Genomic DNA, 15910 nt, shown 5'->3' on the forward strand with positions numbered 1-15910 from the left:
TTAAGTGCTCTTTCAGAGGTTTATTCATTTGCAATTTAATTCCCGTGGAAGCCAATGGGGATCCTTACATCTGACCTTTCTCCTCTGATCCACTGACATACTCCAAGCCCCATACCAAGGATGATTTTGATGGAAGGGGGAGTTTCGACTGAGCCAAATCTCCTAAGTGGTTTGGGCAACATTCAACCCCAGATTTGACTAAAGAGAGGGAATCATGAGCTTTGTAAGTGAGCTGGTTTTCAAGGTCTGTTTTTCCAAACTGGAAAATGGACACCTTCCAGAAGGATGGCACATGTGGTCCCCTGTCCTCTGGCTGAAGGCCCAGCACATCTCCATTCGCAGAGGTGTCGCAGGCCCCCATGTGAAGGTAACAGGCGCTGCTGCTCCTGGAGAGGCTGCCTTCGGTGCGCTGACACTTTCCACCTCAGTGTGATCTGAGCAGAGGCCAAAATGCAAGCCTATGTGTACATGTGTCAAAACAAAATAGAAAAATAGATCTTTCTGGACTTGATGGGCAAGGAGCACTGGACAGCTCTGGAGTCAGGTCCTCGTTTGCAGGGGGAGCCTGAGGGCCAGCTCAGTCAGGTGGCCCATGTCTGGCTGTTTGCTTTGCTTCTTGATGTATTCCAGAGTTTTCACCTAGGAAGAAAAAAAGACCATTTCCTTTCTGCCTTAAAATTCTTTATCCTGGGAGTCGGGCTGTAGCGCAGCAGATTAAGTGCATGTGGCGAAAAGCAGCGCAAGGACTGGCTTAAGGATCCCGATTCCAGCCCTGGCTCTCCACCTGCAGGGGAGTTGCTTCACAGGCGGTGAAGCAGGTCTGCAGGTGTCTATCTTTCTCTCCCCCTCTCTGTCTTCCCCTCCTCTCTCCACTTCTCTCTGTCCTATTCAACAATGATGACATCAATAACTACAACAACAATAAAAAAACAAGATTTAACAAAAGAGAAACAATTTTTTTTTAATTCTCTATCCTTGGAGCCCCAGGCCATAATAAATTGTCTATGAGTTTACATCATCTTAACAGACCAATTTGTCTTTAGGAGAGTAAAACAGGGGAGCAAGAGAACCCAGGTTCCATCCTTGGCACATGGACAGGGAAAAAAGAACAGAACTCTTGGGCCTGGCCTTTCTAGAATGGAAGTCTGAACTGTGGTGGCCAGGCCCTGAGGCTGTGTTAAGATCAGCTGTGCTCCAGCTGCCTCCCAGCCCCCCCGGCACTCACCATGGTCCGGGTGTCTGCACAGCCATGCCTCTGGGCCAGGTGCCACAGGTTGACAGACAGCTGGTTAAGTCTGTTGTTACGCAGGTCCCCGTGGGCCAAGATGCTGTTAAAGAATGAAAGACCCAGCAAGCTCTGGCGCTTCAGGGCCTGGAACACAAAAGGGAGGTCAGGTTATGCCTGGCACCAGCGGTGGGTCACACAGACTGAGCCCCAGCTTCTCATCTGGGAGATAGAGCAAGGCCCACCTTGCTCTATCGGGGGAGAGGACTCGGTAGATGGTGTTGGAAAGCACTTGGCTCAGTGCTTCCCACGTGAGCAGCATTCATGATAAGAAGCAGAAGTGGGTGAAGCTGGCACACCACCCCACGCACAGGCAGTCAAGGAATGAACCTCAACTCAGCTACAGTGAGGTGCCATCTTTACTGCACAGATGGGAGACGGAGGACTGAGGATGGAGATGCTGATGCAGGTCCTTCAGGTGTGACCTCAAATCAAGCAGACTGAAGCTGCAGTCCCTCTGGGTGCTGGTACTAAATGGCACAAAGCAGCCTCCGTGAATGAGGCCCTCATGCTTGGTGCCTGCACCTGGTTTGTCCAGCCCCCCCCCCCCCCCCCCCGGTATGGACAGGATGCGTGGCAATCAGAACACTTCCAGAGAACATACTCGAGCACCCCAGCTAGGAGGTGCAGGGCAGGGATCTGAGCTCCGTCTGAGTCCAGAACCTACACTGGTACCCTCCACCCCCACGCCCCACCCCATTCCCACAGTGCCACATTAGGAACTCTGGTTCTGAAGGCTTGCCAAAAAGCAGCTGTTGCCTGAAGCAGGCATCATCTGGTCTGGTTTAAGCTAAAACATTTTTCTTCTGGGTGGCTAAAACCAACCTACAAGTATTCACCCATCCATCCTTCATTCTACAATTATTTCACATGGAATAGCAGAACTTCTGCTAAGTGCTGAGTCAACATACGCCCCTCCTGCTGTCCTTCCCCCAAGTGAGAAATTAGAGCAAGCCTGTGCATGTACACTGCCAAAGCTTCGCACACGGCTGGGTGAAGCTGGATGAGTAACAAGGTAGAGACAGAGTCCCCTCGAAACTGAGCCTGCCTTGTCAACAGGCTGGGCCAGGCGGCAGTCACTGAGCCGACTGAGCAGTGTAACTCTCAAGGAGTGGGTCCATGTTGTGTGGAGCCTAACCCCCGGCTCCTTTGTCTAACCATGATGCAGTTCTGCTCAGCTGATCAGAAAACCTAGGCAAAGGTCACCACTATGCAATGGGTCCCAACCAATCTGAAAGGGCAGAAGGCCCCGTTCTCCTCTGAGATCTGGAGACCCAAGCCAAAGGGAAATTCACTTTCAGGATCAGCTAGGAGTCTTTCCCTGAGAGACGTATTTCCACTGCATTTCACTTGAAGTGGGGGAGAGATTTTCAAAAATAAAGAAGACCCAGTCAGGGCCCTGGCGTTGGTACACCTGGTTAAGTGCACATGTTATGATGTGCAAGGACCAGAGTTCAAGGCCCCGGTCCCTATCTGCAAAGAGAAAGTTTCATGAGTGGTAAAGCAGTGCTGCAGCTGTCTCTCTCTCCCCCTCTCTACACCTTCCACCCCTCTCAATTTCTGTTTCTATCCAATAAATAAATAAATTTTTAAAAAGACCAAATCTAACTGGCTATTTCTCCACCATGTTTTGTAGCTTCTCAATCAGCTTTTTTTTTAAAAAAATTTATTTATTTATTCCCTTTCGTTGCCCTTGTTTTATTGTTGTAGTTGTTATTGATGTCATCATTGTTAGATAGGACAGAGAGAAATGGAGAGAGGAGGGGAAGACAGAGGGGGAGATAGACACCTGAAGACCTGCTTCACTGCCTGTGAAACAACTCCCCTGCAGGTGGGGAGCTGGGGGCTTGAACCGGGATCCTTATGCTGGTCCTCAATCAGCTTTTTAATAGTAACAAAAAGCTCAATTCACGTGTGCTTGAAATGCACAGTCCATTAAAAATGCAAGTGTGTTGGGGGTTGGGCAGTAGCACAGCAGGTTAAGTGCACATGGTATGAAGTGTTCGAGCCCCTGGCTCCCTACCTGCAGGGGGTTGCTTCATGGGTGATGAAGCAGGTCTACAGGTGTCTGTCTTTTTCTTCCCTTCTGTCTCCCCATCTCTCTCAATTTCTCTTTGTCCTATCCAACAACAACAGCAATAAAAACAACAACAAGGGCAACAAAATGGGAAAAATGGCCTCCAGGAGCAGTGGATTTGTAGTGCAGGCACTGAGCTCCAGCAATAACCCTGGAGGCAAAAAAAAAAAAAAAAAGTGTGTTAAGCGCACAAGGCATGAACTGAAAGGACCGACATAAGGATCCCGGTTCCCCACCTGCATGGGGGTGGGGGGTTGGGAGGTGTCACTTCACAGGCAGTGAAGCAGGTCTGCAGGTATCTTTCTCTCCTCCTCTGTCTTCCCCTCCTCACTCGATTTCTCTCTGTCCTGTCCAACAATAGCAATGGCACCAATAATAATAACAATAAGGGCAATAAAAAGGGGAAAATGGCCACCAGGAACAGTGGATTTGTACCGCAGGCACCGAGCCCCAGCAATAACCCTGGAGACAAAAATGAAGAAAAAAAAAAAAATGCAAGTGTGGAGATGGGAGAAGTGTACCTGTCACTATACTACTCCCCACCACCAAGCAGTAATAAAAGCAGAAAACCAGAACCAAATCTGGAACTTGAATACACAATCATACCACCACCTCTTTCCACAGAGGCTTTAAATTTGAAAAGAGCGTCTTTCTCTTCCTCTGAGAACTGTCATTTCCAGGAAGCTCTAAAGGGCCTGGCGTGTTTCCTGGCTACACCACACCCAAACAAGCAACTTCATAAAGCTCCGGATAGAAATAGTGTTGGCCTGGCATGTGGACTTGGGGAAGCAGGGCTGCTATGGCTAATAGGAGAGGAGCCCCCCGGCCTCCAGGACTGGCATCAGCAATGAACTCTGGGTAGAGAGAAATCTAACTGGCTATTCCTGGTCCAGACTCTAGAGGACTCCACCTGTGGGGTCCCCAGCACCCCATGGCCAGCTGTGCTCTACCATATCTTGCACTGTGACAATGAAGGATGGCAGGTTCTTTCTGCTCAGCCCACCATCTTTTTTCTAACAAAGGAGTGTGTGTGGACAGACATTTCTGGTATCTATGGGAGGTGAGACATTCCTGGAAAATCTTCCAGCTGTGCTCTTCTTCCAGAATTCTATCTCAGAAGCACTGTCACCATCAACCCCCGCCCCCCTCCCCCAGGAAAAAGTTAAGCATTATATGAAAATAGTCCAAATGGGGAGTCAGGCGCAGGTGGCGCAAAGCACAAGGACTGGCCTAAGGATCCCAGTTCGAACCCCTGGCTCCCCACCTACAGGGGAGTCGCTTCACTAGCAATGAAGCAGATCTGCAGGTATCTATCTTTCACTCCCCCTGTCTCCCTCCTCTCTCCATTTCTCTCTGTCCTATCCAACAACAATGACATCAATAAAAACAACGATAATAACTACAACAATAAAACAAGGGCAACAAAAGGGAATAAATAAATAAACAGAAAAGAAAATAGTCCAAATGATCTAGTTCTTAGCATTGTTTTTCTGATGAGCTTGAGGGTTCTAGAATAGGTCTTTGAGGTTCTCAGTGGCCACCTCTGATTAGACCCAGCCTGTAAGCAGTGGTGAGGAGAGCTCTATTTGGAAGTGACACAGCAAGCTTTTCTTGGCTACAACTTGACAAATAGCGAGCACTTCAGGGCTAAAGGGTGGCAGCCAAGCCCACCTCACTGAATGCTGTGCAGAGAAGATGAACCAACACACGAGTATAATGAGGTAGGAGAAGCAACTGACTTCTGTGGTTAGACTAAAGTAACCGCACGCCACCTCCTCAAAGTGTGAAGGCCAGGGCTGGGCAGGGCAGTGCGGAGGTTGATTGTTGAGGCTTGGCAGGGCCCTGGAGGTGGCTGAGTGAATGTGTGAGGCCCTGGATTCAGTCCCCATCAGGTGCTGTCATAGCACCATGGACAGCGCCAAGGGAGAAACTAGAGCTCCACAGAAACTGGAGTGGTGCTGTGGTGTCTCTCCCTTGTTACTATCTAAACTTAATAACTGGGGTGGGGGAGATAGCATAATGGATACGCAAGAAGAGTTCTATGCCTAAGGCTCTGAGGTCCTAGGTTCAATCCCATTTACTAACATAGGCCAGAACTGAGCATTGCTCTGGTTTTTCTCTCTTTCTCTCCTTGTATCTTTTCTCTCTGTAGCTCTCTCTAAAATATAGAGAAAGAGCAGGAGGAGGGGGATGAGGAAGGAGAAGGAGGAGGAGCAGGAGGAAGAGGAGGAAGAAAAAAACTGGGCCAAGGAGGCAGTTTCGTGCCTGTGAGAGGCCCAGGGTTCATTCCCTGCGCATCTGGGTGGGAACCCTGCAGTTCTAGTGCCAGAGAGAGCCAGGGGCTCTGGAGAAACTTCTCTGAACCTGTTTCCCTTTCTGTCCAATGAAGACAAACATGGGACCTACATCTTGTAAAGCTGCTGAAGATATCAAAGAGCTGACAAAAAAAGGTGTGGCGAGAACATGCTACCATTCGTTCAACAAGCACTGGCTGGGCACCTGCCCTATGCCAGGCTCTGCTGGGGGAGCAGGAGGGGGAGGTCCTTGTGGGAAGTGACAGGCAGACCCAAGACCTGTCTCAGGTCTGGCTGTGCAGGCTGATTTCTGGGATTAATGACACAAAGTCTGTCTTCCTTGGAGCTGAGCTGCTGAGTGGAGAGGCAGATCACAGGCAAGCACACACTGACCGTCTTGGAGAGGCTCCTTTCAGGCAACCAGAGAAGCAGGAGAGGCCCTGAATACTCAACAAGCAGTCAGCCCATAAACACATTACTCACACCAGAGTTTGCCGAACAATCCAGTCTTCTCCCCACCCCACCCCCACCCCTGGAGTTGCTATGACAGGGGCGGGGACAGGCAGAGGACACCCACCTCATCCTTAGCCAGCATTTTCAGATGCTCCAGAATCTGAGCCATCACGGTCTCACACAGCTTGTTGTTTTCAGCCAGAAATTTGGCGTCTCCCCCATAGAGGCTGTCATTGGAGTCAACTGATGGAGCAAACAAGAACAGTGTGACACTCGAGCTCCCAGTCAGCCTTCATGGCAGGAAACCTTGGCTGGCAGGTGGAAACAGTGACACTTTCCCACTGGACTTGGGGCTTTGGGACTCAGAGCACCCTGGCCTTCTGGCCGGTGTGAGCCAGACACCAGGGATACGGATGCTGAGTGGCCCTATGGCCTCTGCATGGAGGAGGCAACGAGAACTCTAATGCCCCTCAGAGAAGCTGCCAACACCGAGCCCCTTGTGGGCCAGGCGGTCAGGTGGACTGAGCCCTTCACACCTGCCGGACCAGCACCTAGACATGAGTGACATTCTTATTGTCTTTTGATGGAGGGGAAAGCAAGGCTCAGAGATGGCCCTAACTCTGATCCCAAGCCATCAGCTATCATGCCAAAGCCAGAGCATCATGCAGCATTGAACTCAGTTGCCTGCCCTCTCTCCCCACCTCAAAAGTCCAAAAGATGGGCCATAGAGCTCTCCATGAGCATGGCTCAGAAGGAGGGACTAAACAGTCCACAGCTGGGTTATGAAAGCAAAGACTCAAACCCACACTTGCTCATGAATGTTCACGGCAGCTTAGAGGTGGAAACAACACACATCTCCAGTGACAAGTGAGCAGAGAACATGCTCACACAGTATATGCATTAACCAGGTGTGCCACCACCCAGCCCTGGCAGTTACTTATTTTTAAATTTGTTTTTCATTCTTTTAATTTCAGACAGAGAGAGAGGGAGAGACAGATGGCACATTTCAACCACCATGGAGCAACCCTAATGCAGTGGTTAGAAGACTCAAACCTGGGGCCTTGTGCAGGGTAAAAGCACGTCCTCTCCGGTGAGCCCCTCCCAACCCCACAGAATCTGTATTCATAAGGGCTGCCCCAGGAAAGCTCACACTAGGCAAATTTCAAGAGGCCCTGGATGAGTTCCCGGCATTTTCCACTGGGAAAGAGAAGGCTCAGCATTCGTGAAGCATGAACCGTACCTTTGTCTATGTGGTAGAGGTAGGTCTCCTGGCTCATGGCAGCCAGCAGGTGCAGGACGCAGGTGTAGATGCGGATCTTGTCATCACTGTGGTCCTCCCAGGTGTAGTCCTGGATCACGTTGAGGAGCTCGCGAACAAGAAACAGGACACCATACTCGGGATGATCCTAGCAGAGAACCAAGGAAGGATAAATAAGTTACTGGGGCCTCACACTATATGGCATCACCATTCCTGGGCCAACATTTCCATTCTGGACAGAGAGAAAGAGACTTCAGCACCATACTACCATCCATGGAGCTTCCTCCAGTGCTCTGGTGCTTTCATATGGCACTGGGTATTGAACCCAGGGCTTCACGCATGTTAAGGCATGTGCCCTACTGAGTGAGCTGTCTTCTGGCCCCAGATATGAAGGAAGGAGAAAATCAAGACAGAAACACAGGTCTCTCTCTTTAGCAGCTGTAGTGCCAGCTACTTGATGAAGTTAAAGTTCACTCGTAAACTGGTTAAAAATACCGAGGTGGGAGTTGGGCGGTAGCGCAGTGGGTTAAGCGCAGGTGACGCAAAGCGCAAGGACCGGCGGAAGGATCCCGGTTGGAGCCTCTGGCTCCCCACCTGCAGGGGAGTCGCTTCACAGGCAGTGAAGCAGGTCTGCAGGTGTCTGTCTTTCTCTCCCCCTCTCTGTCTTCCCCTCCTCTCTCCATTTCTCTCTGTCCTATCCAACAACGAACGACATCAACAACAACAACAATAACTACAACAGTAAAACAACAAGGGCAACAAAAGGGAATAAACAAATAAATATTAAAAAAAAAAATACCGAGGTACGTGACAAAAAGCTGACCGTCCCACAGTCAACAGGCTCCAGGCAGTGTTTAGAGCCTCTCTTTTTGGGCCCAAGGACTAAGAAAGCAAAGTCACCTGCAAGCTTAGTGGCCTGTTTCTGACATGACCCTCTTACGACTATGTACTTAGCCATAAAGACTCCTGTTCCCCCAATTAAGGGAGTGTAAGACTGCCAGCTCAGACCACAATGATTACTGTCACCACCAAAGGCACCAACTTTAGAGCTGTATGCTTTAAAATGTTCAGTGACATTAACAGCTAACTCAAGAATATTCTCTGAGACCCAGAAAATAGTCAAGGAAAAAGAAAGCACAGGGGTATGAGATACCACTGGCATCTCTCACAGCCCTGTGTTTTCTTTTCTGGCTAAGTGTAGCTGCTGAGAAACACTTAGACATCCCTTGACTATTCTCTGGGTCTGTCCTCAGAGGCACGTGTGAGCAGGCATGTGTGATACTGTGGAACACGTTCCCCCCACCCAGTTCAATGTTCTATTCTTTAGTATTTTGAAAGAGAAAGAGGGAGAGAGAGAGAGAGAGGAAGGGGAAGAGGAAAGAGAGAGAGAGGAGACATTATAGCACTGCTCCATCCACAGTACTTCTATGTGGTACCAGGGCTTGAACCTTGAAACTAGGCCTCAAGTACAGTAAGGCTTACACTCACCCTATCAGGGGAGCTATTACTCTGGCCTCAAAAGTGATATATATGTATATTAATTTTATTTGAACACTGCTCAGCCCTGGTTTATGGTGGTACAACGGATTGAACCTGGCACTTTGAAGCCTCAGGCATGAGAGTCTCTTTGCATAACCATTATGCTATTCCCCCCCCCTCCAACACCCCACCCTGCAGTGGTACTTTCAATGGGGGAAAATGAGGTTAAGAGTCAGGAGATGAGTACAGATGTAAATATTAACAGGGACTACTGTCATAATCTGGGCAAGAAAGAGCGTGTGTGACATTGGCATCTGCCAGTCTCAAATCATATCCATCAAGCTGCCCATGACGAGGTCTGCCTTCCATTTAAAGTCCACTCCGCTGCCAACTTCCTCCTGCTTCTCCTTGCTAACAGCTGTTTCTAACTAGCCTGTTTTGTTCTGCTGCATGGATGTTCAAAACTACTTTTTTGTTTGAGGATCTGCCTTGGAAAGAGACAATCATCTAAATGCTCCAGTTCTTTCATTTGAATATGAACACTACTATTATGGGAGTTGACTCAACGCACCTTCCAAAAGGTGGGCAGAGGGGGTAATGGAGATGTAAAGATTTATAGTAAACTATTCCCAGGAGCTTCTGCACAAAGCCCGAAGAGGAGAGAGATTATTTCTAACCTTCTGAACAAGGAAAACAGTTTCTACATGATAACCATGCTTCAGTGGCTATGACATTTGTTTAAAAATTCTACTCCGGTGACTCAAAGCCAACAACTGAAGCAAGGCAAGACAGATTTTTTTTTTTTTTTTTTTTTTTTTTTTGTCTTATGGAGGAGAAAAAGGTCCTAGGGAGTGAATGTTGATTTTCCCTGGTGTCCCTGGCAAGGTGGCATCACGAGGGCATCTGGGACAACCTCAAACCTCTCTCCAACCTGGGAGGATAGAGCACCCAGCACCCAACTTTGCAGTAATCCTGATTCTGTGTGTCATCACTAAAATAAATAAATAAATAAAGTTGGAACTCAGCTTTATAAAACAATGAAACCTTCTCATTTGCTACGACACTGACGGAACTGAAGGGAATCATGCTAAGTGAAAGGAGACAAATACCAGATGACCTCACCCCTAGAAAGGACGTGAGAAACAAAGCAAGAGAAACAGACCAAGCAGTGCACCAGTAAGCTAGGATCTATTTCAGCAGCTCCCGGGGGAGTCAAAAGGGGGGAATTGGGGTGCTGGTAGGAGCTGGGGGCCCAGTGCCCTACAGTGGAGCGTCAGAAAAATGTGGCAGAGGCTAAGGTGTGCTGTCACCTACACAGGGGAGATGTGAGACAATGGCCACTTAAAGCAGAATTTCTTCAACTAATAAAGAAAGGGGGGGGGAGGTCCGGGAGGTGGTGCAGTGAATAAGGCATTGGACTCTCAAGTATGAGGTCTTGAGTTGATCCCGGAAGCACATGTACCAGAGTGATATCTGGTTCTTTCTCTCTCTCCTATCTTGCTCATTAATAAATGAATAAAATATTTTTAAAAAGAGAGAAAGAAAGAAAGAAAAAAAGAAAGTAAGAACACAGGAAGTTGGAGGGAAGAGCAAGGAAGGTAAGAGGGCACTGGGGCAAATGCACGGAGGACAGGGAGAGGGAGGACTGGGAGGGCAGAAGATGGAGAATGGAAGCTGGTGGTGGCCAGCTCACTCTGTGGAGCCTACCAGGAGCTATGGTCCCAGCAGCCCTCTCTGTCTTTGCAGCCTCCTGGTGGCCTTCTAGCCTACCCTTTCCTTTGTACTAGTCACCGCCTGGGTCTCTTCCCAACAGGCTCTGCCCAGGCTCCCTCTATCCAGAATGCCTTCCTCTTCCCACCTCTGCACTTAGAAAGCCACCAATTAACTTACTTAATTACTGATGTTCCCTAGGATCTAAGCTCAAGTGGCACTTCCTCAGGAACATCCCTGACCTGTGCTCCTTCAGGATGGAGGGTCTCAGGTCCCTGTAGTTCCTCTGGCACCAAAATGACTGTAATTAGTATAGCACTGTTTTCTCCTCCTCCTCTTCCTCTTCCTACTTCTCCTCCTCCTTCTTCTTTTTCTCCTTCTTCTTCTTCTTCTTCTTCTTCTTCTCTCTCTCTCTCTCCCCCCACTCATTGAGGATATATTTCTCTCTTCACTCATTTCTCAGGTCAATAGATATTTATAGAGTGCATGCAATGAATGAAGCTTAGAACCTAGAGGCTTTGTTGGGCTCCTGGCTGGATCTCTTCACAGAGGTAAGAAGCGGGGCAGACCCTGCCGCCACAGTGCCCTGTGTGATTAGTGCCAGAAAAATGGATGTAATGGCACTTCCATGTCCTACAAATTTCAATTAAAAATTCTGTCAAAACTAGGCTCCCAAAACTGTGCCACTGAACTTGTTCAGTCAATTCTGCTTTACTTCTGCTACCAAATGTTGTTAACAGAAATGTAATAGTTCAATTACAGAAGGAAGTCTCCAAATACAAACAGCAAGCGGGAAGCTTCTGATGGCTGTAGAATCAGCACTGCTAGCTGCAGAAGGAGGACTGTCCTGAGGAATGCTTCCTTCTGCATCTGTAGGTCTGAATAAAACTGGCCAGGTACTCTATTTGGTCTAAAATAACTTCAGATTTGTTAATTTAAAAAATGAAAAAAACAAACCATAAACAGAACTACTGGAGGCTGGGAGATGGCTAACCAGGAGAATATACATTTTACCATAAACAAGAACCAGGCTTGATCCCCCAGATGCCACACAAGAGCACTTACATCTATAAACCACTATACACCTATTTGATAGATGAGGAAACTATAGCCCAGAAATGTTTCTTATTTGTCTGAGACTTAGGGCTGGCAGGAAGGGGATCTGGATAGAACTCCAACCTAGATAACCTGATCCTGAGTCCTATGCCCTTAATCACCTCATTGTATACACAGACTCAAGTAACATGCCCTAGAGGTAGGCTGAATAGAACATACATACTCTGGGGAGATGGGCGGTAGCACAACGGATTAAGCGCACGTGGCACAAAGCCCAAGAACCGGAGTAAGGATCCTGGTTTGAGCCCCCGGTTCCCCACCTGCAGGGGATTCATTTCACAGGCAGTGAAACAGGTGTGCAGGTGTCTATCTTTCTGTCCCCTTCTCTGTCTCCCCCCCTCTCCCCATTTCTCTCTGTCCTATCCAACAATGATGACATCAAAAACAACAACAACTACAACAATAAAACAAGGGCAACAAAAGGGAATAAATAAATAAATATTAAAAAAAAAAAGAACAAACATACTCTGGTCAAACAGTTGATGAGAAAAACATCTAGACACAGAGAGAATGTCCCTGCAGTTCTAGGGCTAAGAATGAACACAGAGCAGATCACAGAAGCCACCACTTAGATTTCTTTTTCTTTTTTTTTTTATTTAGATTTCTTCTTTTTTTTTTTTGCCTCCAGGGTTATTGCTGGGGTTCAGTGCCTGCACCATGAATCCACTGCTCCTGGAGGCCATTTTTCCCCCTTTTGTTGTCCCTGTTGTTGTAGCCTTGTTGTAGTTATTATTGCTATTGTTGATGTCGTTTGTTGTTGGGTAGGACAGAGAGAAATGGAGAGAGGAGGGGAAGACAGAAAGACAGACACCTACAGACCTGCTTCACCGCCTGTGAAGCCACTCCCCTGCAGATGGGGAGCCAAGGGCTCCAACCAGGATCCTTACGCTGGTCCTTGCACTTTGTGCCACATGCGCTTAACCCGCTGCACTACCGCCCAACACCCCACTTAGTTTTCTTGTGGGGAAACATACGTACCGGTACAATTAATAAAGTAGAGAAGAAGTTGCAGAGAAATTCCAGAAGGAATGATTCCGATGGCCGCATCTTTCCATCAATATTAATCATCTTTGGAACTTCTGGAACAAGGCTTATAGCAGCTTTGAAAAGTGCATCAGCTGCAAGACAAGAAAAGTCTGGGTATGAGAACTGGAAACTTTAGGGTGTGTTTCTGCTTCACACAGCCTGTAGACCAGTTCTCAGAAGCACAAAGAACCTTGGTCAACTTGGTGTATATAGTTAAGGGAGACAAGCAGGAGGCAAAGTCTTACAGAAATCACCAGCTGACCTGGATGGGGTGACTTAATCCTGCTCCCACATGAGGAAAAGTCTGTCACCAGGCCTATCCCACAGATGGCCCCGAAGGTGTACAAAGAGAAGAGACTGGTCCTGCGACAGCAGTGGGCCTACAAACCTACTGGCCCCAAGTCTCTTCAGGAAGTAACAACACGTCTATCTAAGGGAACACACACACACACACACACACACACACACACACACACACACACACACACACACACACACACACCCCTCTCTTTAATATTTCACTGTTTTATTGATTTTAACCATAGCACTGCTCAGTTCTGCTGGGGATTGAATCTGGCACACCTCTATATTGCCTCAGGCATGCAAGTCTTTTGCAGAACCATTATGTTATATATCTCTCTCTTTTAATGTTATCTCTCTCTCTCTTTCTCTCTTTTAAAACAAGAGCACTGCTCAGCTTTGGCTTATGGTGGTGTGGGGGATTGAACCTGGGACTTTGTATCCTCAGGCACAAGAGTCTGTTTGCATAACCATTATGCTATCTACCCCTGCCTGCCCCTCTCTCTCTCTCTCTCTTTCTTTCTTTCTCTCTCTCTCTTTCTCTCTCTCTCTCTCTCTCTCTCATTTCCATCCTGGTATCACAGGAGCTCAGTGCCTGCATGATAAATCCACCTCACCCATTTTGTCCTTTTTTTTTTTTTCTAACTCATTTGATAAGACAGACAGGAAATGAGAGGAGATGGGGAGATAGAGAGGGAGAGGGAGAGAGATACACCTACAGCACTTGCTTTATTGCTTGTGAAGCTTTCCCTCTACAGTGGGGAGAGGGTGCTTGAACCCAGGTCTTTGTATATAGTAATGTGCACACGGATCTGGGTGTGCCCATTATGTTATCTCTTAGTCAGCCCTTTAGAGACTGCTGATTGGGTAGCACTCCTGAGTCATCATTGAGAAATGAAGATACTTTAAAAACTATAAAGTACTCTGCAAAACAAGATGATTTCAAAGGGTTAGAGAAGGAAAGGTAGAGGGGAAGAAACTGGAGAAAGGGCAGAAAGAGATGGGAGGAAGGAAAGGGAGAGGCAGAGAGGTCTATGTTTGTCCTTGGCTTTTGCTTTCTGTTTTTCTTTTAGAGAGTTCCTTTAGGGGTGGGAGTAGATAGCATAATGGTTATGCAAAGAGAGTCTCATGACTGAGGCTCCAAAGTCGCAGGTTCAATCCCCCACACCACCTTAAGCCAGAGCTGAGCAGTGTTCTGGTTAAAAAAAAAAAAAAAAAAAAAAAAAAGTTCTTTTAGAACTGCCAAAGCATTAACCATGAGAAAAAAAAGCCTTAAAGCATACAGAACACCGACCTGACAAACAAAATGTTCAGCTACCAAACAAGATCAAACATCTGTATGGTCTAGACACACCTGTGCTGCAAAACAACTCCCAGTGGTGCGGAAAGCACTGTGCTGGAGGGCAGCACCCTGAATCAAAACTGGAACCGAAGGCAACTCAACAGCAGAGGCCCTCGGAGGGTGATGATGCTGGAGAGTGGGCCTCTGTGTTCCACCTTCCACACTTTTAATGGACTCTTCTCAGGACTTCCTAGATAAAGTCACCACACTCCGATTAGCCCTACTCACAGCTGGCACTTAATAATTCTGCTAATTGGAGAGTGTGGTGTGGTTTCAAGTCCATTCAGGTTTTAAGAGATAGCCCACAAAGGAAGTCTCTGGAACAGAGGTGACTTTATCTAGGAAGTACCTGGGTATTGTGGGCACACAGGATGATAGGAAGAAAGTCAGAGCAAGAGTTCAGAAGGCAGTGTGGTGATGAGAAAACAGTCACCACACTAACTCACTCCTACTTTCTGGGATCTTACTGTGCACCAAAGAGGACATGACACAGCTGGTGCCAATCTTTTTGGCTGGAAAGGCTGAATGCAGGGGGCTCTGGGAAAAGGTCATGGGCATCAGTTCTGGTGGATAAATTTAGCCCCCAGAGCGAGCCAGAGTCAGCAGGGGCTGCCGTGTCAGCCTACAGAGAGTGAAAGGGCACTTTTCATGGGGCCCATAGGAACTCCCAGGCCAGAGCCTGAATACCTTTCATCTATTTCTTATTTGAACTGTTTGTCTTTTCCTTATATATTAACAGGTCCTGGCTTTCAGGAGCTTAGATCCTTAGTCCCCACGCAGCCCTATCTGGAAGGTACCATTATTTCCATCCCCAGATAAGGAAATAAGCTCCAAAGGTGGGTGGCCAGGTTCAAGTTGCTGAGGGAGGGTGAAAGATTGAGTTGAGCACATTTCAAGGCCACCCCCGCCGCCACCACTGAAAAGCATCAGATCTGGGTCTCTGAAAAGACATACAAGCCTGCAAATCATATTATCTGCTATGGGGTTGTGAGGAACTTCTGGAAAAACAATAAACCAAGTAACCAGGTTTTAAAAAATGGACAAAAGAGTTTAAGTAGACATTTCTCCAAAGAAAATGTGCAAATGATCAATAAGATCTGACGATACAACAGATTTCAAGATGCCAGTCCTACACACACACACACACACACAAACACACACAAACACAGCTCTGTGCAAAGAGTTCTTTGAAAGCCAAGTGATAAAGAAAACTTTATGCAAAGAGACTCTCATGCCTAAGGCTCCTAAGTCCCAGGTTCAATCCCTTGTACCATCATAAACCAGAGCTTAGCAGTATTCTGGTAAAAAAAAAAAAAAAGAAAAGAAAAAAGAAAAAGAAAAGCTCACCTCAGCCTGCATTTCTGATCTAGTTCTTAACAACTTCACCCTGAGGTTTGTGATTTCTGGATCTGCCATGTTAACAAGCTTTGCAATACAAAAGGCATCTTACACTGAGTTGAGGAGTAGGTTGGGGAAGGGGTTCCTTCCAGGTGGGTTGGGTGGAGCCCCCCCCCAAATTGAAATACTGTACTCTTCCCACAGTGTAGTGCCCGTGAATATCACAGTACCC

At 47.5% G+C, this 15910-nt stretch overlaps 1 protein-coding gene across 1 annotated transcript in view; it reads right to left on the reverse strand.

The window, feature by feature from the left end:
* The window catches only part of VPS35L (VPS35 endosomal protein sorting factor like), a 103886-nt gene continuing 87976 nt past the window's right edge, over positions 1-15910 (reverse strand). The window contains exons 27-31 of the mRNA XM_060172866.1: positions 12651-12790; positions 7350-7515; positions 6234-6352; positions 1226-1372; positions 1-639 (exon numbers count right to left, since the gene is read on the reverse strand). Of these exons, the coding sequence (XP_060028849.1) occupies positions 541-639; positions 1226-1372; positions 6234-6352; positions 7350-7515; positions 12651-12790 (671 nt within the window). The 3' untranslated portion in view covers positions 1-540. The remainder of the gene's footprint in view (positions 640-1225; positions 1373-6233; positions 6353-7349; positions 7516-12650; positions 12791-15910) is intronic.

Source organism: Erinaceus europaeus, chromosome 15 (genome assembly GCF_950295315.1).
Source record: "Erinaceus europaeus chromosome 15, mEriEur2.1, whole genome shotgun sequence".
Lineage (NCBI taxonomy): Eukaryota > Metazoa > Chordata > Mammalia > Eulipotyphla > Erinaceidae > Erinaceus > Erinaceus europaeus.